Source organism: Eumetopias jubatus, unplaced genomic scaffold, assembly GCF_037043125.1.
Source record: "Eumetopias jubatus isolate StellerSeaLion01/CBP00866 unplaced genomic scaffold, mEumJub1_p1.0 scaffold_4, whole genome shotgun sequence".
Classification (NCBI taxonomy): Eukaryota; Metazoa; Chordata; class Mammalia; order Carnivora; family Otariidae; genus Eumetopias; species Eumetopias jubatus.
The window spans coordinates 110929068-110949849 of NW_028274810.1; the positions used below are offsets into that span (position 1 = coordinate 110929068).

A 20782-nucleotide genomic window follows, 5' to 3' on the forward strand; every position below is an offset into this window, starting at 1 on the left:
CTGCTTCACCTGCTTTGCCCTGAAGATGTGTTCTGCTTATAACTCATTCCTGCTCTTTGGGAAACGATTCAATAAAAAATTGGTTTTCCACTGACCCTGGGCAGGGAGGAGGAATAGCTTATTATTATTTTATAAAAAATATGAATAATAAAATAAGTCCTAAAACAGCACTGCACACATAGCAAAGAGTCAATAAATGCTTGCTGGCTTAAAGCAAACGTGATGACTCAGTTTTTTCGTGTCTGTTGTATTTGCTGAGGGGACAATTCTTGTCTTCTGTTGATTTTTTTTTTTTTTTTTTAAGTAGGGTCCATGATCATCCGTGGGCCTTGAACTCAGGACCCTGAGATCAAGAGTTGTATGTTCTACCGACTAAGCCAGTCAGGCGCCTCTAAAAACACTTTTTTTTTTTTTTTAAGATTTTATTTATTGATCTGACTGAGAGAGACACAGCGAGAGAGGGAACACAAGCAGGGGGAGCGGGAGAGGGAGAAGCAGGCCTCCCACTGAGCAGGGAGCCTGATGAGGGGCTCCATTCCAGGACCCTGGGATCACGACCGGAGCCGAAGGCAGGCGCTTAATGACTGAGCCACTCAGGCGCCCCTAAAAACACTTTTTATTTGAAAAAGAAATACATGTAAACAGAACACAAAGACGCACAAGGGAAACAGCGTCTTCCTCCACCATCCTGTTCTCTCAGCCCTTTCTGGCGATGACACTGTTAACAATGTCTTGTGCATCTTTCCAAATGTGCTATGGACGCTCTAAGGTATGTATGTAAATTCCGGTTCAACACAGAGAAGTTCAAATCCTGGCTTCTGTCCTCGGGAAGAGCTGTTCCCCACCTTCCCTCTGGGTGGACGGCTGGGGCCCTCCAGGCAGGGAGTGGCTCCACCCACGAGAGATGGGGATCAGGCTCTGGTCCCCATCGGGCTCTGACCCTCCGGCGCGCGCCCCCGCCCAGCCCCCACGGCTGCGCGGATAAAGCGCGCCCCGGAGGCACGCCTAGCCTGCAGAAGGGGCTCTTATTCAGCCCCCGGGAGTTCTGAACATTAGCGAGCACGCCTGTGGGTGCTTGGTCTCCGGGGCGACAGGGAGCCTGCTGGGGTCGCGGGCGGCGACTCCCCAGGGGTCTTGCAGGTTCCCCCCTCCCCCACCCCACTCCTCCGGGTGCTGAAATTCGACCGGCGCGCCTTGAGGGGTTAGAAAGCGGCGCGGAGACAGGGCAGGCCCCTCCCTCGGCGTGCACCGCCCCAGGGGCCGAAGCTTTTCTGCGTCTCCTCCCCTCCCTCCCCTCCCCTCCCCTCCCTCCCCTCCCCTCCCCTCCCTCCCCTCCCTTCCCTCCCCTCTAGTCCTCCTCCCCGGCCTTCCCCGCGTTCCTCCCAAAACCCGGAGCGGAGCTCGGGCCCGGAGCGGCTCCGAGCATGCGCAGGAGGGTGCCGGCGCAGCCGCCGGTCGGAAGCGCCAGCTCTGAGTAGGGGGAGCGGTCGCAGAGGCTGCTCGGCCCCGCCGCCTGCCAGGCAGTTGGCTCCCGCTCCGGGCCCGGGCCGCCGGCTGTGTAAGTGCGAGGTGGGGGGCTCCGGGCCGGGGGTCGGCCGGCTGCGGGAGGGCTGCCTGTGTGTGGCGGCGAGCGAGGGCGAGAGGCAGCCCGCACCTGCCCGGGCCGGGGTCCACTTCGCACCCGCCCCAGCCTGCCCGGCGCCCGCCGCACACCTGCCGCCCTGGGGCCTCGGCCCTTGCTCCCTGCGGCGCGCGGCGGCGGCCCCCTCCCCTATTCCGCCCGCCGCGTCCTGGCCCCCGGGCCGCGTGGGGTCGGGGGACCCCCGGCGCACGCTGGTCTCCCTGCAGGGCGGCCCGGCCGGCCCGGGGCTACCCTCCTGTCCCTGTCCTCTTCGCTCTCCTCCGGGTTGAGAGTGCCCGAGACCCAGCTCAGCGGCCCCAGGCGCCGGGTCCTGAGATGAGAGCCTCTGTGGTCAACTCCAGCTGACCCCACGGGGGTCGTGGGGAAGGAAGCGTGCCAGCGCTGTGCTTGCCTGTGGCCATCTCCGTCTCGCGACCCGCCGCCGCTGCACCTTGTCACTGCAAATGCCCTCTAACGCACACTTTTCTGGTGTTCAGATAGGGTGCTTGTTGAATTCACGTGTTTTTATAGAGAGAGGGGTTAAAATGTTGAAAGCAGGGCTCGCTTTAGTTAAAAATGAGCTGAAGGCAGGGGGCTGTGACATCCTCCTTCCATCAGCCCCCCTCCCCCGAGTTTAAACTAGACGGTCCGTTTTTGAGAAATGGTTACAGTAACTTCCTCGTCCAGCCCAGCTAGTATTTGTTAACGTGAAAGGATAGGACTCCAGGCATGATGTTGGAGACCCAGGAATATTGCCATACTAAAGATCCGGCAAGGTTATGTTTGTTTTCCTTAAATTGTGTGGCGGACTAGTAGTATAGAGGGACAAGCGGTTGTCAAATATTTTTAAGAATAACTGCTTTATTGAGATATCATTCACATACCGCAAAATCTACCCTTTTAGAATGGACAGTGCCCTGGTGTTAGCGTATTCACAGTCGTGCAGACATCACTGTACCGGAACGTTTTTTGCCACTTCAAAAAGAAACTCCGTACTCGTCGGCAGTCACTTCTTATTCTGCCCTGCAGCCCCTGGCAGCCACTAATTTACTTTCTGTCTCCAGGATTTGCCTGCAGTGGGCATTTCATATAAATGGAATCATACACTGTGGGGCCTTTTGTTATTCGCTTCTTTCACTGAGCATCATGTTTGCAAAAGGTTCATCCATGTTGTAGTAGGTATCAGTAGTTTGCTCCCTTTTATGGCTGAGCAGTGTTCTTTCCACATTTTGTTTATCTGTTCATTAGTTGATGGACAGTGGTGTTTCCACTCTTTGACTATGAAGAATAATGCTGCTATGAACCTTTGTGGACAAGTTTTTGTGGGGGCATGTGTCTTCAAATCTCTTTGGTATGTACCTAGGAGTAGAATTGCTGTTTATATGGTAGCTCTGTGTTTAACTTTTGGGGGGAGCTACCATGTTGAAGAAATATATTTTTGATTTTTTTTAATGATTTTATTTATTTGAGAGGAGAGAGAGAGCTAGAGAGCATGGGGGGAGGGGCAGAGGGAGAGGGAGAAGCAGACTCCCCGCTGAACAGGGAGCCCGATGCGGGACTCGATCCCAGGACCCCGGGATCATGACCTGAGCTGAAGGCAGTTGCTTAACCATCTGAGCCACCCAGGTGCCCCTATTTTTGATGTTTTAATGTTTGTATTAGTCTCAGAAACTAGAACTGGCTCAGTGCCAGGTCTTATTTTGTCAGCTTCTCCCTTGAAGAAACCAGTGGAAAAGGATGGACCCTGGCGCCTGGCTCCAGTTCATCAGCTACTGATTAGGAGACCTTGAACAGAATGAGCCTTATTTCATCTGTTCGATTGAAGGTAGTGATCTCATTTCTTAGGATTGATGGGAAGTCTAAGTAGGATACATTATAGAGAGCCCAGTGAATGTCCTCTTTCACCTTATATGAGACAGACTTCCTCCCATGTAAGATGCATATTTTGAATTTGGGGCAAAAGTGAACAAGAAGTTTGTGATACTGAGCTGCTTCAGGGAAAACTTGCTCGAGGTTGTAAGGTTTATTGACCCGTGGCACGGATTTGATTGCTGGTGTCTTTTTAGTGCCTAGTCAGAACTGGAAGGGACCCAGAGGGATCATTTAGTCCAGGGTGAGTTAGTTGTTTGGATTTCATAGATTTGCAAATTCCAGAAAACTGGAGGGTCAGTAATAGGGATGTCAATTTTAATTTTCGCCCAGACAGGACAATGGAAAAGTAACCACCATCTACTCTCACCAACATTTCAAAGCAAGAATGTTTTAATGTCAAAAAATGTGGAAGCTCATTGCCTAAACATAAATTACAATACTGGTTAATACTTATAAAGCACTTACCAAATATACCTAAGTTTAGTTTTATTTTTTATTTATTTATTTATTTATTTTTTTTTAAAGAAAGATTTTATTTATTTATTTGAGAGAGAGAGAATGAGAGACAGCACAAGAGGGAAGAGGGTCAGAGGGTCAGAGGGTCAGAGGGAGAAGCAGACTACCTGCTGAGCAGGGAGCCCGATGTGGGACTCGATCCCGGGACTCCAGGATCATGACCTGAGCCGAAGGCAGTCGCTTAACCAACTGAGCCACCCAGGCGCCCCTAAGTTTAGTTTTATGAAAAGTTCATGCACTATTCTACTTTTTCTCATTTTACTTCAGACTAGAGAAATTGAGCATCTGTTCTGAGACCCGTGCCCAGGACCCGCTGTCCCCTATCTTCAGGTGGATCTGCAGCTGAATCCGCTTGCCTCTTTGTGCGTCCCGTTTTCTTGCTCATAGAGGAAGGTATTTGCAGGACCAGCAGCATAGCCTACGGATTGAGGACAGGGCAGAGTCTGGGCTCTAAAACTAGTTGATGTGCTGACCACTAGGCTGTGAGCTACTTGAAGTTGGACCTTCTCCCTTTTTTAACCCTTGAAAAAAAATTTATTTAAAGATTTTATTTATTTATTTATTTATTTGAGAGAGCACACTGAGGCAGAGGAAGAGGGAGAAGCAGGCTCCCCGCTGAGCAGAGATCCCGATGCAGGACTCGATCCCAGGACCCTGGGATCATGACCTGAGCCGAAGGCAGACGCTTCACCAACTGAGCCACCCAGGCATCCCTAACTCTTGAAAAATTTTGAAATACAGACTATAGCAAAGGTATATGTGATGTTTATGTATAGTTTAAAGAATCACAAAACAAATGCCTCCACGTCTGCATTTGGCTTAACTTCCAAAGCCTGCTGTCTCACTCCTGAACTACACTCCTCTCTCAAGCAACCACTACCCAAATTTATTTTTCTTTATAGCTTTACTTTGTGTGTAAATATCCCTAAACAATACGTTGTGTAGTGTTTCCTGTTTTTGAACTTTATGTGAACGGAATTGTACAGCTTCTACTAATCCATGACCTACTTTATTTGCCCATCACACTGTTGAGATTCAGCCATGTTCCCGCAGGGTCACTCTGGGCCATTCGTGTTCTGGGTTCTCTAGTATTCCATTGCGTTAAAAGACCACAGTTTATTTGTCCACTCTCCTGACAGTGGACATTTGTGTTGTCTCTAGTTCTGGCTTCTAGGATCCTTTGTTGATGCCTCCTGCCATCCATATGCCAGAGTTGCTCTAGGAGGGAAGTTCCTGGGCGCAGGATGTACCAGTCCGTATGCCTGCTGTCTTAGGAGGGTTACTATGATCTATATCTTTGTAAACATTTGGTGTTTTTCATACTTAAAATGTTTTGTCTGTGGAGTAGCATGATTCACAGTAGCCCAAAGCTAGGAGCAGCCCCAATGACCTTTGATGAATGAATGAGTAAATAGTGTATCTGTACAGTGGGATATAAGCATCGAAAAAGAAGGAAATTTTGATCCACTACTACAACACGGATGAACCTTGAAGACCTGCTAAGTGAAATAAGCTCGTCACGAAAGGACACAGAATGTGTGATTCGACTTAGATGAGGGACCTAGAGCAGTTCAATTCATAGAGATAGAAAGTCAGAAGGTTTGCTGCCGGGGGCTGGGGAGAGCGGGTGTGGGGAATCATTGTTTACCGAGTACGGTGTCTGGTGGGGGAGATGGAGAACTTCTGGAGACGTTTGCATAGCAATGGGAATGTCCTTAATGCCCTAGAACTGTACACTTAAAAATGGTAAATCTCATGTATATTTTACCACAATACAATTTTTATTTTGTCCTTTTATTTTGGGTGTGAAACGGCCTGTCACTGTGACTTTAATTTGCTTTTTCCTGGTTGCCATCAAGGTGGGGCGTCCTTCTGTACCTGTCCTGGCTATTTGAGTTTTGTCTTCAAAGATGCCTCTTTGAGGGTTTTGCCCATATCCTGATTGGGTGATGTTGTCTTCTTCTTATGCATGGATTACCCATTGTCTTGTGTCATTTATTGGAGAGCCTGTCCTTTCCTGCCATGCCTACAGTGGCACCTTTGCCGTATTTCAAATTGCCGTGTACATGTGGATCTGGTTCTGGGCAGGATTACATTCCATTTTTCTTTTTATCCCTGGGCCAGTACTGTGCTGACTGTAGCTTTTTATTTGGTCTTTTGTCCCCCCACACAGAGGTACTGAAATATCGTTTATATACCATACAGTTGACCCATTTAAATCTACAACTTAGTGGTTTTTAGTGTATTCACAGAGCTGTGCAGTCACCACCACAGTTTGGGACGTTTCATTGCCCTCAAAAGAAAGCCTGTTAGCAGTCGCATCTGTCAGTCGTATCTGATCTTGCTCTTGGGGGGCGGGGAGGGGGGCACAAATGCCCCTCCTCAGTGGTGGTTCTTCAGAAGTTTCTTGGCTATTCTGGACCATAAATTAATGTGTTATATTCCACAAAAATTCTGGTAGGAGGTCTAATCAGAATAGCATTGAGTCTGTATATCAAACTGGGGAGAATTAACATCTGTCTTCTCTTTCTACTCGGGAATGTACCTGGGACGCTGTCTTTTCATCCATACAGAGCCTGGCACGTGGGAAGTCCTTACTAAATGTTGGGGATGTGAATGATGAGATACCTTGTTCATTTCGACCAGAGCCTTTCACAAAAGAGAAAACCTCGGTGACCCTATGTGACTCACTTACGGTCTCATGCAGAATGACAGCCAGGGAGAGAAGCAACTCGATGGGCTCGGTGGCTGCAGTCGGTTCTCTGCCATGTGTTGCTAAGGAGGTAGCAGCATCCTTTTTGCTAATAACATCAGCGGCTCGGCTGCTTTAAATTTCATTAATTCGGACTTATCTGGAGACGGCTGTTCTTCGGTGGGCCTAGGTGTGATGTGTGCCGTGTTACTAAAGATCCGTATGTGGCGGCACTCGTGGCTCATGTCCTGCCTGGCCCAGTGTGCCCACTGAGCACGTGCTTGAATGGGGAAAGCCACAGTACAGGTTAGAATTTCCATTATGACTCAGAATTCCCAAGTTCTGTAACCTGTGGCACCTTGATATAGCCCACCTTCATTTTGGGTGCAAACATACTGAATAACTTGACGAAACCTCATCGCACAGTATGTGGAGGGAGGGCCTGTCTGCTTGTTCTCCTGGGCCTTGCGGAAGCTTCATCCGTCAGCAGGGCTCAGGGTTTGCTGGTGCTGCCACGAAGTGGGCCTTGTCCACGAGGCCTTCCCTCAGCCGCACCAGGCCCCCCTTTCCGTCTCTGCGCAGCGAAGGCCCGGACCAGATAAGTGTTCTGCAGTTGCTAAAAGCTGTGCCTTCTTTTGAGAAACACAGAACCTTAAATCTCTGCCTTCAGCCCCAACTCTTGAGGGTTTGAGAAGTCCCCCAGGGGCTGCCATACCTCTCTGTGGAGCATTGATGTGGGTGTGGTTCTTTCTGAGGGGGTGTAGAAGAGACTGTGCAGAGGATGGCTGCTGGGGGGGCGGGGGCGGGCTGGCATCGTCCCTCAGAGCCCGAGTGTGCGGCCTGAACACTTCCTCTGACCGGACCTCTCTGATCTTGACCAGTGATAAACCTCTCTCTGCTTCACGTTCTTCATCAGTAGAGTTGAGGTGGTGTCACAGAAAGGTTTAAATGAGATAACTACACGTAAACCATTTATGTCCCGGGGAGACTGGAGGTCAAATCCAGACCTTCTGATTCCACTGTGGTCCTTTTCGTTATCTCCTGCTGAGGGGATGAGGGAGCGGTGCATCGATCAGGGAACGCTTTTGGGCCCCAACTCTCTGTCGGTACCCGGCTGGGTGTTGGAAATAGAAAACAAGAGACAACCCCTTTTCTGCGGGAGCTCAGGGCCTCATGCGGGAGCCGTGGTGTTGGGGAAGAGCCGTGGTAGCCAGGTGCAGAACTCCAGGGACGTGGTAGCCCACGGCTCTGCGCAGGGCGCACCCTGCCTCCCGGGTGGTTCACATCAGAACCACCGCATCCCAGTGCGGGCCAACAGCCTTCGCAACCGTGGGCGCCTCAGATCCCCCATGTTCTCTTTGACAGAGTCTTCAAGATGAGTGTCCCTGACTACATGCAGTGCGCTGAGGACCACCAGACTCTCCTCGTGGTAGTGCAGCCTGTGGGCATCGTCTCCGAAGAGAACTTCTTCAAGATCTACAAGAGGATCTCCTCCGTGAGCCAGATCAGCGTGCGGGACTCCCAGCGGGTGCTCTACATCCGCTACAGGCACCACTACCCGCCCGAGAACAATGAGTGGGGCGACTTCCAGACCCATCGCAAAGTCGTGGGCCTCATCACCATCACGGACTGCTTCTCCGCCAAGGACTGGCCGCAGACTTTCGAGAAGTTCCACGTGCAGAAGGAGATCTATGGCTCCACGCTCTACGACTCCCGGCTCTTTGTCTTTGGGCTGCAGGGAGAGACCACCGAGCAGCCACGCACTGACGTGGCCTTCTACCCCAACTACGAGGACTGCCAGACGGTGGAGAAGAGGATCGAGGACTTCATCGAATCGCTCTTCATTGTGCTCGAGTCTAAGCGTCTGGACAGGGCCACTGACAAGTCCGGGGATAAGACCCCCCTTCTCTGTGTCCCGTTTGAGAAGAAGGACTTTGTAGGACTGGACACAGACAGTAGGTAAGTTTACCTGGGGGCCCAGAGGCTTTGTGCTTGGCTTGCTTCCTGACATCACGAAGGGGGAAGCAGGAGGTAGAATTTGATGCCACAGGGGGTAGACAGGTGCAGTCCGTGGTTTTCAGACTTCTAGAAACGGGACAGCCTTTGGTTAAGGGGAGTCCGTTTAGGGTTAGTGTGTGTACTTACTCCCGTTTCAGCTGGCCCTCTTTGTGGGACCCTCTGAGCTGCTGTCCGGGACGGTGGTCACCTGCGGCTCTTGCACACCAGAGAGCTGGCCTGTCTGAGCTGAGATGTGCTGTAAGTAAGAGGCACATCAGGTATTAAGACTTAGTATGGAAAAAAGAAAGAAAATATCTTGTTCATCTTTTTTACATGTCAAAATGATAATATTTTACATATATTAGGTTAAATAAAATATTAAAATTGGTTTCAGTTGTTATTTACTTTTGAAGATGTGGCAGCTAGAAAACTTTATGTACGTGGCTCACATTTTATTCCTGTTGGACAGCGCTGCCCTAGTGCACAGTTATGAAACTTTTATTCAGTCTCATCCCTTCGATTTATAGATGGGGTGCTGAGCCTGGAGAGGTGCTGAACTAGGAGCTAGCTGAGCGGAGCGCAAGCTGGAGCTCCTGTCTCCCGGGCTGGGCACTGTGCACGGGTCAGGCCCTTCTTCCCACCTGGTAGCTGCAGCGTCCCAGTCCTCGCTTACAGCCAGCCAAGGCGAGCGTCAGGGAATCAGCGATGCTACCAGGGACTTCCCAAAGAGCTCCTTCTGCACACGGCAGTGTGTTTATATTCTCTGTGTTATGGGGGGGTGTCAAATAGAGCAGGGAAAGGTCAGGCCTCACATTTCCTGAGATGAAGTCAGCAGCTGAGCTCTGCACCAGAACTGCAGATTACCCTCCTGTGCTCTATGCTTCCCCCCTCTGTCCCCTGCCCTGCCTCCCTGTATCGTGGCCGCTGTGGTGTCCACGCACAGAGGAGGAAGGTGCGTAGGTTTAGGTGGTGATGCTTTGCCTGGACGAGGTTCCCTTCTGCGAGGGAGAGTGGGGGCTTTGTGGCCTTGGGCACCGAGTCCCTCCTTAGTAGAATGTGGATGTGGGTCTCGCAGGTGAGGGTGGAGTGACCTCGTGTCCTGCTGGCAGATGCCCGCTGCAGAGTAGGTGCTCAGTGTGATGTTTCTGGAGTTTACCTGAGGTCAAACACTGACTTGCCATTTGTTGGTAAGTTGGAGGAGAAAATGTCACCGAACTGAGAGAAACAGGCCCGGCCCAGCCCTGGGAGTGGGAAGCACAGAGTGGCCTAAGTTCCACCTGCTCTGGTGTGCTGTGGGGTCTGCACTAGTTTTCATTTCCTCACCACACGTGTGTGTGTGTGTGTGTGTGTGTGTGTGTGTGTGGCTAAGGAAAGGGCACGTTGCACCTACGATCTGTACTCAGTCCTCGCAGTGGCCCCAAGGTCAGCACGCCAGTGCTCCCCTTTCCCACCTTGGAGCTGGGGTGGTGAGGCGGACCAGCCCGGGCAGCCGCGAGGGGCAGCACTGTGCCGCGCACCAGGCACTCTCCAAAGCCGGGCCAGAGCGGCCACCTGGTGACCTTCCCTTGCCGCACGGGGCCGCACCGCACATGGCCCCCGCACTCCCGAGCCACCGCAGCCTGTGGCGTGGGCAGGGACTGGCCTCTGCTACACAAGGCACCAGTGACTTTTTTTTGGTCATTGACTTCTTGGCTTTGAGGTTGCAGACCCACCAGAGAATGCCGGCCTGTTTTTGCCATTTGAAATCTATGCTCAATTTGGTGGGAGTAACAAGACTGTCCTGGGACAGCATGCCAGCCCATACTGCCAGGGCAGTAATGTTACCAAGTCTTTACTGAGAGCCCCCATGTGCCCGGCATGGCTCTAGGCACTGGGAATCCAGCAGTAGATCGAACTGCCCTCCCGGTGGGACCATTCTGGTCTTGGCGTGCCGGAGACACTCAGCCAGCTTTTGAACTTATGTGACATAGTGACGCCAGTGACCTCAGATCAAATACACTCTCCCGTCATCCCTGCTGGTCCACTGTTGCTTTCACTCGTCTACAGTGCTCTCCTTTTTTAAAAACAATGATTTGGTGCAGACACAGAGCCCAGCTCTGTCCCACAGCTCTTGGTAGGAGTGTCCAGCTTGAAATGGGACCGTAGTTCGCAGCTCACAAGGAAACGTCTAGGTGGAGGCCGAGGTTTGGGTGGTGCGCTGATCACGTCCACAGGCCCCGTGGCAGATTTGGCCACTGCAGGCCCCACAGCTCCCCAGAACACACGAGGTGTGGGCGTATTTCACTAGAATGTTCACATGTGTCCCACACCTCGAAAGCCCACGGGAGATGCCTTGGACATGCAGTGTTGTAGCTGTCAAAGTGATTTCTGTTCTTGTGTGTTTCTAATTTTTGCTTGTTCCTCTCTTCTTTCCTTTTCCTTTTTTTTTTTCTATCATACCGCCCTGTGAGTATGTTGTTGGGTCTGAAAAGGTAGGCTGTGAACACACCGCATTGAAAGTAGCTAGATCTCCCTGTGTGCTGCCTTCACCGCTTGAAAAACCAAAAACTTACTGCTGCCTGGATCCATATATTACCCCAATCATCTTTTCATTTTTTAATTTAAAAAATATTTTGCTTTCTTAAGCACGTAACCCATTGTTGTTTGATATCTGTTCAAATATCTGCTTTGGGGAACTTGTTTGGTCTTACTTAGTATTTGGTGGCAAACGAGCCCTTATTAATCCCTTCTGTTTGGAGGATGTGGGATGCTCGTTGATTTCGGCGGCTGCACAGGGACTTTTCCTGGGGTATTTTAACCTGGAAAGTCCAAGACTGCAGCGCCCTGCTCGATCCTGGCTTTGGAATGAACGTAGGAGGCACGTGTTCTTGGCTGTCGCTGTGTGATGTGCATGATGGAGCCTGTACCCAGCGGCTGCCGGTGAGGGTGCTCGGCCCGGGAGCGTGCTGGCCACAGAGGGACGCTGTCCGAGGACGCGGTCACCAGAGGCCTTTCGCTTTCACCTGGAGCATGCCGTTTTCTTTACTTCACCTTAGCAGCCGTCCTTCATAAAAGGGCAGGGGCTGTTCTACCATCTATCTTTTGCCCCCTCTGTGAGGGTGACTTTTCTAGATATTAGGAAAACATGGCCTTCTAAAGAGCTAGTTCATTTGGAGCTTGTGGACACAAGGGCCTCTGTAGGTGAGCGTAGTTTTCTTTCTGCTTTAGCCAGGAAGCATGCCGAGCCGGATGTGTGGTTCACCTTAGCAGCCGTGCACCTGCCTTTCCTTTTGACCGTGTGTGGGTGAGAGATAGCTGTTTCTGTCTTTGTTGAGGCTCATGCCCATCACTGGGCATGATGGGCACATCATTAGTTTGCAGCAGTGAAGCTCCAACATTTAACCAAGGTCGGGCCTAGAGGGAGAACCTTTGGCCGACCTAGCTCCTTGTATTTCTCCCTGACCCAGCTCACCCATGGGAAAAGGTCTGGCCACCACCACCGTGCAGGCCGGGAGGCCTTGTTTCTTCTTTACTGCTCTGGTCCACATGTGAACACTTTCTTCCTTCACTTACTTTGTCTCAAGTGAGATAGGCTGGACCTTCTGAAAGGTTCCCTCACATTCTAGGGTGGGGGAACAAAGCAGAAATAAGTGTAGCAAGTAGAAGACATTGCAACTTCCTGCCTGCAGACATACAGGGCAGGGATGCTGTGATGGCCGGGCTGTGCCCCGCACCACAGGGCCTTTCCTGTTGCTCCCCAGGCCCCGGGGAGCTGTGTGAGAACAGCTTTGCCTGGGCTCCTCCTTTCTTACCTGCTCACCTCTGGCAGGTATGTCTCTCTCTCTCTTTTTTTTTTTTTTAAAGATTTTTATTTATTTATTTGGGAGAGTGAGAATGAGAGAGAGAGAGCACATGGGAGGGGGGAGGGTCAGAGGGAGAAGCAGGCTCCCCGCCGAGCAGGGAGCCCGATGCGGGACTCGATCCCGGGACTCCAGGATCATGACCTGAGCCGAAGGCAGTCACCTAACCAACTGAGCCACCCAGGCGCCCATGGCAGGTATGTCTCTTAACCGGGAGCTCTTCTAGATCTCAGACCCTTCAAAGTGCAGATGACAGGAGAACCATGAGCCCCTTTTTCTGGGCCGTTCTCTTGGTCTTACCCTTGTGAGCCTCACATACCTTCTCTGAGCATCCCGTGCCAGGAGAGACCTCCTGCTCTTTAGAGGGCCGTGACTCAGCCCGCGCTTGCTGTGAGCTTGCTGTGTCCTGCACTGGGTCCTGGGGCATGACCCTGACTATGATGGGGGGGCAGGGGTGAGGAAATGAGGAAATCAAGTAAGGGACTCAGGGTTTTGACTTGAGCAACTGGTCATGTGGTGAGGCTGTCTGGTGGGGAGGACTGGGAGGTTCCTGCTGGGGGTCGAATTCCAGAATTAAATATTGGACATGTATTGTAGATGCCTATTTGACATTCAAGTGACAGTTTCAAAGAGGCAAATGGATTTATGAGCCTGGAGTGCAGGGAAGGAGTGGACCGGAGAACCACGCTCAGAGTTGTCAGTATGTGGCTTGTATTTAGAACCAAGCATGTGGGTGAGCGCCTCCAGTGAGGTGTAGACTGGGGTGGGAGGAGGGGCCAGAGCTGTGACCAGTTAGTGGAGGAATGCCCAGTCTCATGGAGGTTTTGTACGTCATTCTGAGGAGGCTGGGATTTTAGGAGCTGCTGCCATTTATCTTGAAAGTGCTGGTGGGCAGGGCAGCTTCTGAAGGAGTCTGAAGGGAATGGTGTATGGGACCTGCGTCCTGGGAAGATGGCTCCTGCAGCAGGAGGGTGGGGGTGAGCCTCCTCAGGGACCAGAGTCACCTGGGGTGGGGTGCATAGCCCTGCCCGGTCCTTGGAGGGCTCAGAGGCCTGAGGAGTGGGGAGTCCCAGCTTCCTGGTCTGTTCTTCCTGTGGAACAGAGGGTGCCTTGGGTAGGGATCTCCTGGGAGAGATGATGGGGGATTGGGAGCAGAAGCTGACCTATAGAAGGATCTATGGATGGTTCTGGAATTGTCTTTCCCCCAAGTAAGACTTTAAAAAACCCTCTTGAGTACATTGGTAGTTACTTTGGAGGAAGCAGTTCTTTTTTGATCCTTCCAAGTGTGAGGTCCTATACCGGCGGATCCAGAGATGAGTAAGACAGTGCGTCACAGGGCTTCTACCACCGGGGAAAATAATGCCCGGTTAAGGCGGGGAGGGCCAGAGAGGGGTAAGGTGCCAACTAGCCGCGCTACCTACGTGTGTCACTCGACACAGCGGCGGTTATTTGTAGACAGGTCGACAGCTGTGTTACTGGAGGAGGGAATGCTGAAGTCTTCTCTCTCAGTCGGAACAGGGGGCACCCCAGGGAAGCGAGCCAGGCACTGGCCAGCTTTGGGGGGAGGCCTGGCAGTGCTGCTGTGTGCACGGACGGGAGCCCAGGCTTGCGTCCCTGAGCGTCTGTTCGGTTGACGTCGTTCTCCTGTAATTCTGCATCAGGACAGATGCAGAGTCCCTGCACGGTCCCTTGTGTTGCTGTCAGAGTAAGATATATTCACGGTGCTGGAGTGGAACTTCTTTCCCTGTCCAGTCCAGCGGCTGTGACAAGCACGTGAGAGTCCTTGGATTTGGGACTTGGGCTGTGCTTTGCTCTTTGTTCCTCCCTTCCCTCTTCTCATCTCTGTCTCCTCTTCCCAAATGCTCTCAGAGAGGCCGTGGTCTTAAGAGAGGGGGTGGACAAAAACTCAGATAGAAATAGTGCTGTCGTGTTTGGGGGGCAGCCCTGTCTAGGGCTGAGGGACATGGTGAGGGGGATTTTCAGGACACAGAGCTCTCTGCCTTGAGTTCTGGAGACAGAATGAGAGTCAGCCAGGGGAAGGGGCCAGGGGGCAGGAGCAGCCTGGGCAGCTAGGAGGATGTGGGGTGGGGGCGTGAGGCGAGTGCCCCGTGCAGTGCGGTCCATGTCCCAGGCTTCAGGAGGGAGGCTGGGACCCTGGAGAGGACCTGTCCTGCAGGGCTTTGGAGGAACTTGGTTTTTATTAAAACTGACAGCAGAGGGAGGCAGTGAAGGGTGTCAGTGGGGAGTGGCCTTTCGGAGAGGTGTTCGTGGTTTTGATCTGCAGAAAGAGGGGCTTGGGGTGGGCAGGAGCAGCTCAGTCCCTTTGAGACCCATCCATTCATTTGTTTATTCACAACAAACCTGTTTTTGAGTGTCCAGGGGAGAGGGATGGATGCACCGGAGCAAGCAAAGTGTACTTGCCTTTTTGGAGCTTCCATATGTCAGAAGTTGATTCAGCATAGAATGTTCTAGGAACGCAGCAGCAGCATCTAATCCAAAGTGCAGAGGCAGGAGGCAGGGAAGGCTTTTTTGATAAACTGACAGTTGAAATGAGCCCTAAGGAGAGTGTGAAGCAGTTAGGCAGGAGGTCACTGGGGACCCTGGTAAGCAGTAAGGTGAGGCTGTAGAGTGCAGGGCAGTGGGGCAGTGGGAGGAGGGGAGGCAGGGGCAGCGGGAGCAGGGCTAGAACTGTGCTGGGGAACGGGTTTTGAAGCAGGAGGAGTGACCTAATCAGATTTACGGTCTGGGAGGCCCCTCCTGGCTGGGGCGGGGGATGGGGGAGGAGGGTGTGTGTGTGTCAGGGACATGGTGGAGGGGCCGTACAGAGTGGAGGTACCCAGTGGGGGAGGGCAGGGCAGCATAGGTTTGGTGTTTTCTTATGGGGAGGGCTTGTTAGTGGGGGCCATACTCACACTGCCTTGGGCTGGGCAGGAGACTGGTGCTTCCTCTTCTCTCTCTCCCCTGCCTTCTGTGATGATCTTAGTTCAGTCAGTACTGGGAACAGAGACGCCGAATTCCAGGGAGCCGGAGCATTTCTAGGGCTTTTCAGAGTTAGATCTGGAATGACTTAACTTCGTATTGAGGTCTGTCAATAGCATTCATTTAGCTAGAAACTTCACGTATTTTGGATTTCCATGGGGGTTTTATTCTTGACGTGATTGCTTTCTCAGTGAGAGAAAATTTAATTCAGCTGCTATTTTTCTTGAAAAAAAATTTTAAGAAATTTAATATTTAAAAGAATAGGAATATTTAAAAATGGCAAAGGAAGATTTCGGTATAGTTTCTTTGGTTTCTGAGTAGATAGACGTCTCTGCATTATTTAACAGTGTATCCTTGCCAGTATTTAAGGAGCTGTTGGTGATGCCCCAGGCCCCACCCCCTCAAGGCATTACTGGGCTGGCTCTGCAGGAGTGGGGATAAAGGTCTTGTTTGCAAAAGCCAAGTGGCGGGCTTTTGATATGCAGCCCAGCTCTGTTTATACAATAATAGTAGGTTTGAAGTTAAGAAAGTGGAAGATAATTGATTTTTTTTAAAAAGCTGAAACATCAACTTTCTTGTGCTGATGTTACGGAAAATTTGCGAAGGAGAATCCTACTCGCGTATTGTCTAGGTGCAATGCACGGTGGAGGTCACACGTCCCTGCTACCTCTAGACGATAACTTGGCAGGTGTTTGTGAAGTCGAGACCATTCCAGCTCCCACACTGGCCATGATGGTTGCTGCCTTTCAATTATGGAGCCTAAAGTTGCCTTCATAGCATTTTTTTTTTGTAGTGAGAGAGTCAAATAGTGCTTTCGGGGCAGAAGTCGTGCACTAGCGATGACATGTGTCCATGCATTGTATTTTGTAGACATTACAAGAAGCGGTGCCAAGGGCGCATGCGCAAGCATGTGGGTGATTTATGCCTCCAGGCAGGGATGCTGCAGGACTCCTTGGTACATTACCACATGTCTGTGGAACTTCTCCGCTCGGTGAATGACTTCCTGTGGCTTGGAGGTAAGATCATCTCATGTAGATATCAGATATGTGATTGGAAATAAGAGAAAACATAGAAAATTCGTTCTCAAAATGAAGGGTGTGGGAAGAGAAGCAGTCGGCTGTCTGGATGCTGTGGGGGATCGTCTGGGGTAACTGTCCCCGCCTTGTCTGCTGCCGCGACCCCCATCCCCCTGCCCCCGACCCGCACTGAGGTCCTGCTGGCACCTGCATGCTCTTTCCTTGACAATGTGCTGCCTTTCCTTGTTCCTCTGGGTTTTTGGGTTTGTTTTTAAACACATCTTGCCCTCTGCTTAGAATGCCATTCCCCATCTTAGTTACCTCTCACGCTCATTCTTCAAAACCTCATCTGTGCATTAGCTGACGACGATTGACTACATATGGTATATCCATTCAGCGGAACGTTAATAAGCCATGAAAATGTTGGACATTAAAAAAAAAGGAAAAAAAAGAGAGGTGGGGGTTGGAATGGGGTAACTGGGTGATGGTCAATTAAAAAAAAGAGGTAAAGCTGTGGAAGGTGACAGCACAGGGAGTGTAATCAGGAGGAACAGGGTACCGTTGGTGACAGACGGCGACTCCACCTGTTGTGGTGAGCACGGACAGCCGGATCAGTACGGTGTACGCCCGACACAGGTATCCCGTTGTCCGTGTGCTGTGCTTCAGTAAATGAAAGACACAAAGGGCCGCTTCTTTTTTTTTTTTAAATAAAGATTTTATTTATTTATTTGACAGAGAGACACAGCGAGAGAGGGAACACAAGCAGGGGGAATGGGAGAGGGAGAAGCACGCTTCCCGCGGAGCAGGGAGCCCGATGCGGGGCTCCATCCCAGGACCCTGGGATCATGACCTGAGCCGAAGGCAGATGCTCAACGACTGAGCCACCCAGGTGCCCCTAAGGGCTGCCTCTTAATCTGGATTGTCCCGAAAAGGCAGGGGATTGATGACCAGTTGCCGGGGGCTGGGCAGAGGGGCATGTGAGTGCTGGTGGCTGTGAGGCTTCCTTCTGTGGTGATGAAAACGTTCTGGAATTAGATGGTGGTGAAGGTTGCACACCTGTGAATTGGACACTGCTCCGTGGGTGAGTGGTAATGCTCTGCGAGTTACCTTTCAATTTGAAACACTAACAAATGAATTAAAAACCTGCTTCAAAGGAGAGCCTTCTCTCACCCTCTAGGCAGTGGGAGCCTGCGGTGTCTCGTACTGAGCCCTGCCTGTTATGGGGCTTGCCCTTTGTGCTGCAATTGTGTGTTTATGTGTGTTTTCCCTTGGGGGACCATCTCCAGGGGGTGGACTGGGAGGCACGGTCTGTGTGTGTCCATAATCAGCTTATTGTACGTGTCCCATAAATGCTTGTTAAATAAACATCGTGTGAGTGAGGAGTGAAATAGGGTTCTTTCCTGGAAAGGTGAGTCGGGGGGGCCTGTCAGCTACTTATGAATACGAGTCAGAATGAAGTAATGAAGTCAGTTCTTTTTTATTTTATTTTATTTTATTTTATTTTATTTTATTTTATTTTATTTTATTTATTTTATTTTATTTTATTTTATTTTATTTATTTTATTTTATTTTATTTTATTTTATTTTATTTTATTTATTTTATTTTTTATTTTATTTTATTTTATTTTATTTTATTTTATTTTATTTTATTTTATTTTAATTTAATTTAATTTAATTTAATTTAATTTTATTTTATTATTTATTTTATTTTATTTTATTTTATTAAGATTTTATTTATTTGACAGAGAGAGACAGCGAGAGAGGGAACACAAGCAGGGGGAGCAGGAGAGGGAGAAGCAGGCTCCCCGCTGAGCAGGGAGCCCAATGTGGGTTCGATCCCAGGACCCTGGGATCACGACCTGAGCCGAAGGCAGACGCTTAATGACTGAGCCACCCAGATGTCCCTGAAGTCAGTTCTTTCATAGAAGTTTAGCAACATGCTGTAGAACACAGTAAATACAAGAAATTCTTAAAATGGGCTTCTGTTTCAGAATTTGGTTTCTTAAAGTGGCCAGAGATTGACTGATTGGTGGAATATATCCGTACCCCAGTGAGCTATAACATTAGGGCCCCTGCAGCAGGCGCTTATCCAGGAAGAAAGGCCCCCACACCCATGGGGGGCCCACGGAGTGATAAGCTGAGTTGGCGGGGTTCCTGAGGAGGGGGGTGTGCTGTGGGCTACTTTCTCCTGCAGCCTCTCGTAAGCCATGGGCTCCACGACCCGTGGCTTCGTAACAGATTAGAACAGAAGCAGACAGGAGAGTCCAGCTCCCTCGTATCAAGCCAGACGTGGAAGACATTTGTAAAACTGTAAAACAGTGCTGCTCTGCCAGCATATATTTTTGTTTTGGAAAATAGTGTTCATAAAAATGTAACACGTAATGGGCTTATTATGATTTTAAAAGAAATGAACACATATTTAAATCTTTTCTTAGCTTTATTTTCAGATAGGGTAAGTATCTGTAGATGTACCCGGCACAAACCAAAGGTCTTTGTGATCCTCAGTGGGTTTTCACAGTGTGGAGGGGCGCTAAGACCACCACGTTTGAGGACCGCTGCAGAAGTAGGGGCGAACACTGTGGCACGACGTGTCTGGCCCAGGGCACGGCTAGAGACTCTTAGGCTGTAACTGCCCACATAGAAGAACAAAACGTGGCTACCTTCGAGGAGACGGGCTTACCGGTGTTTGCTCTGAGGGTGCCAGATGCATTTAGGGTGTGTGATGGGACGAGGCGGTGTGGTCCTGCTTTGCTGGTCTTGTTTTTGAATATTTTCAATCCAGGGCATTTCCTGCCGTCCAGCTCTGTAGCGTCAGAATCGGGCACAGAGCCTGCCTCCTGGTAAGCCCTAAACTTTTGGTTAAAGAGTCGAGGAGACTGCCCCTTGTCAAGTGTGTACCCAGCCTCTCGGTGAGGCCTTGCGTTTCCTGAGAGTGTTCGGTGTTGCCAGCTTGGGCCTGTGCCCGGGAAAGGTGATGGGTGGCATGTTCCTGTTTGTAACCAAGCCAGTGATCTGTAGGTTCGATCTTTGTTTTGGGGAAACATGGGCATTTCCACATAATCGAACTGTTTAAATCATTCTTAGCCACTGCAGTTTGAGCTCATTATGGGCCACTAACTTTACTGATGGTGCTTTTTTTTTTTTCACACCCAGCTGCCCTTGAAGGGTTATGTTCGGCTTCTGTCATCTATCACTATCCTGGTGGAACTGGGGGTAAGACTGGAGCTCGAAGGTTCCAGAGTAGCTCACTTCCTGCGGAAGCAGCCAACAGACATCGACCAGGTAAGCTCTGCACTTTCCTCCTGCCTGGACTCAGTTACAGTCTGTAAGCAACGTGGGTGGGTGGGGGTGTGTGTCACTTATAACTTCCCCTCTGGGTTACACCTCACAAATGTTTAGATAAAATATAAAATCTCTTGAGTCAAAAATCTTGCATGAGACATTTTCTTCTGACTTTATTGAATATTGATCTTATGGAATCTTACTATTAATGGGTTTTAATGATTGGTTGATTTCTGGAACACTTGAATGAAGTTTCTTGGTAGACTGACCTCAAAGTTCTGGGGTGTCTGGATCTTTTTCTTAATTTTTGTGTATTTAGGGAAGCTGGCCCCAGATGTTGACTTTAACAGCTAATTCAGGGCCTGGACTGTTCCTTATTTCTGGCTTGATGAAATTCTCTTAGTAAGTTGAGTTTGAGTTGCTTATGTTTGTCAGCACCAATGAAGAGTAAAAAATCTTCTTCGGAGGAGCAGACTCACAAGTGCTTGTCAAATGAACTTGACCCTTCTGACCCTTAATGAATGAACTATGGCCTCAGTCATGAAGATGAGAACAAAGAACAGAGGTCAAGGCTTTACACACAATTGCTAGGTGTGTTTTGATTGATGAGGTGTTTAGACACCTTTTCCTCCAAAGAGAAAGCCCACGGTAGTTAATGCGTATTGGATAGGGAAGTGGCCTGAATGTGTGGTTTCCTGAATTATACTTTTTCCCATGACCAACAGAGAGTGCAGATGGCCTTTAGGAGCAGGTTTACTGCGGCTGCACAGCCGGAACCGGGGGCACCTTTTGTAGGACTGCTCAGGTGGATCTGTAATGGTTCTGGAAGATATTTCATCCTTCTTTAGCACTGCGCTCCTCATGATTTCCGTGGCCCCCAGTTACGTGAGGGAAGGTACAGCAGGCCTAGAAGAGATGTGGAGTCTGAGGCTGGGCGGGCCTCTGTCTCCTGTGCTTGGACCTTGAC

General features: G+C 50.3%; 1 protein-coding gene across 4 annotated transcripts in view; it reads left to right on the forward strand.

Moving 5' to 3' along the window:
• The first annotated feature begins 1440 nt into the window (after nucleotides 1-1440).
• The window catches only part of TRAPPC9 (trafficking protein particle complex subunit 9), a 541110-nt gene continuing 521768 nt past the window's right edge, over nucleotides 1441-20782 (forward strand). For 3 of the 4 annotated variants that reach the window (XM_088022741.1, XM_088022742.1, XM_088022743.1), the window contains exons 1-4: nucleotides 1441-1558; nucleotides 8067-8660; nucleotides 16388-16533; nucleotides 19687-19815. In XM_088022741.1, coding sequence (XP_087878867.1) covers nucleotides 8077-8660; nucleotides 16388-16533; nucleotides 19687-19815 — 859 coding nt within the window. In that variant the 5' untranslated portion in view covers nucleotides 1441-1558; nucleotides 8067-8076. Of the gene's footprint in view, nucleotides 1559-8066; nucleotides 8661-12613; nucleotides 12736-16387; nucleotides 16534-19686; nucleotides 19816-20782 lie in introns of those variants that run through there. The other variant, XM_088022744.1, reaches the window with a different exon arrangement.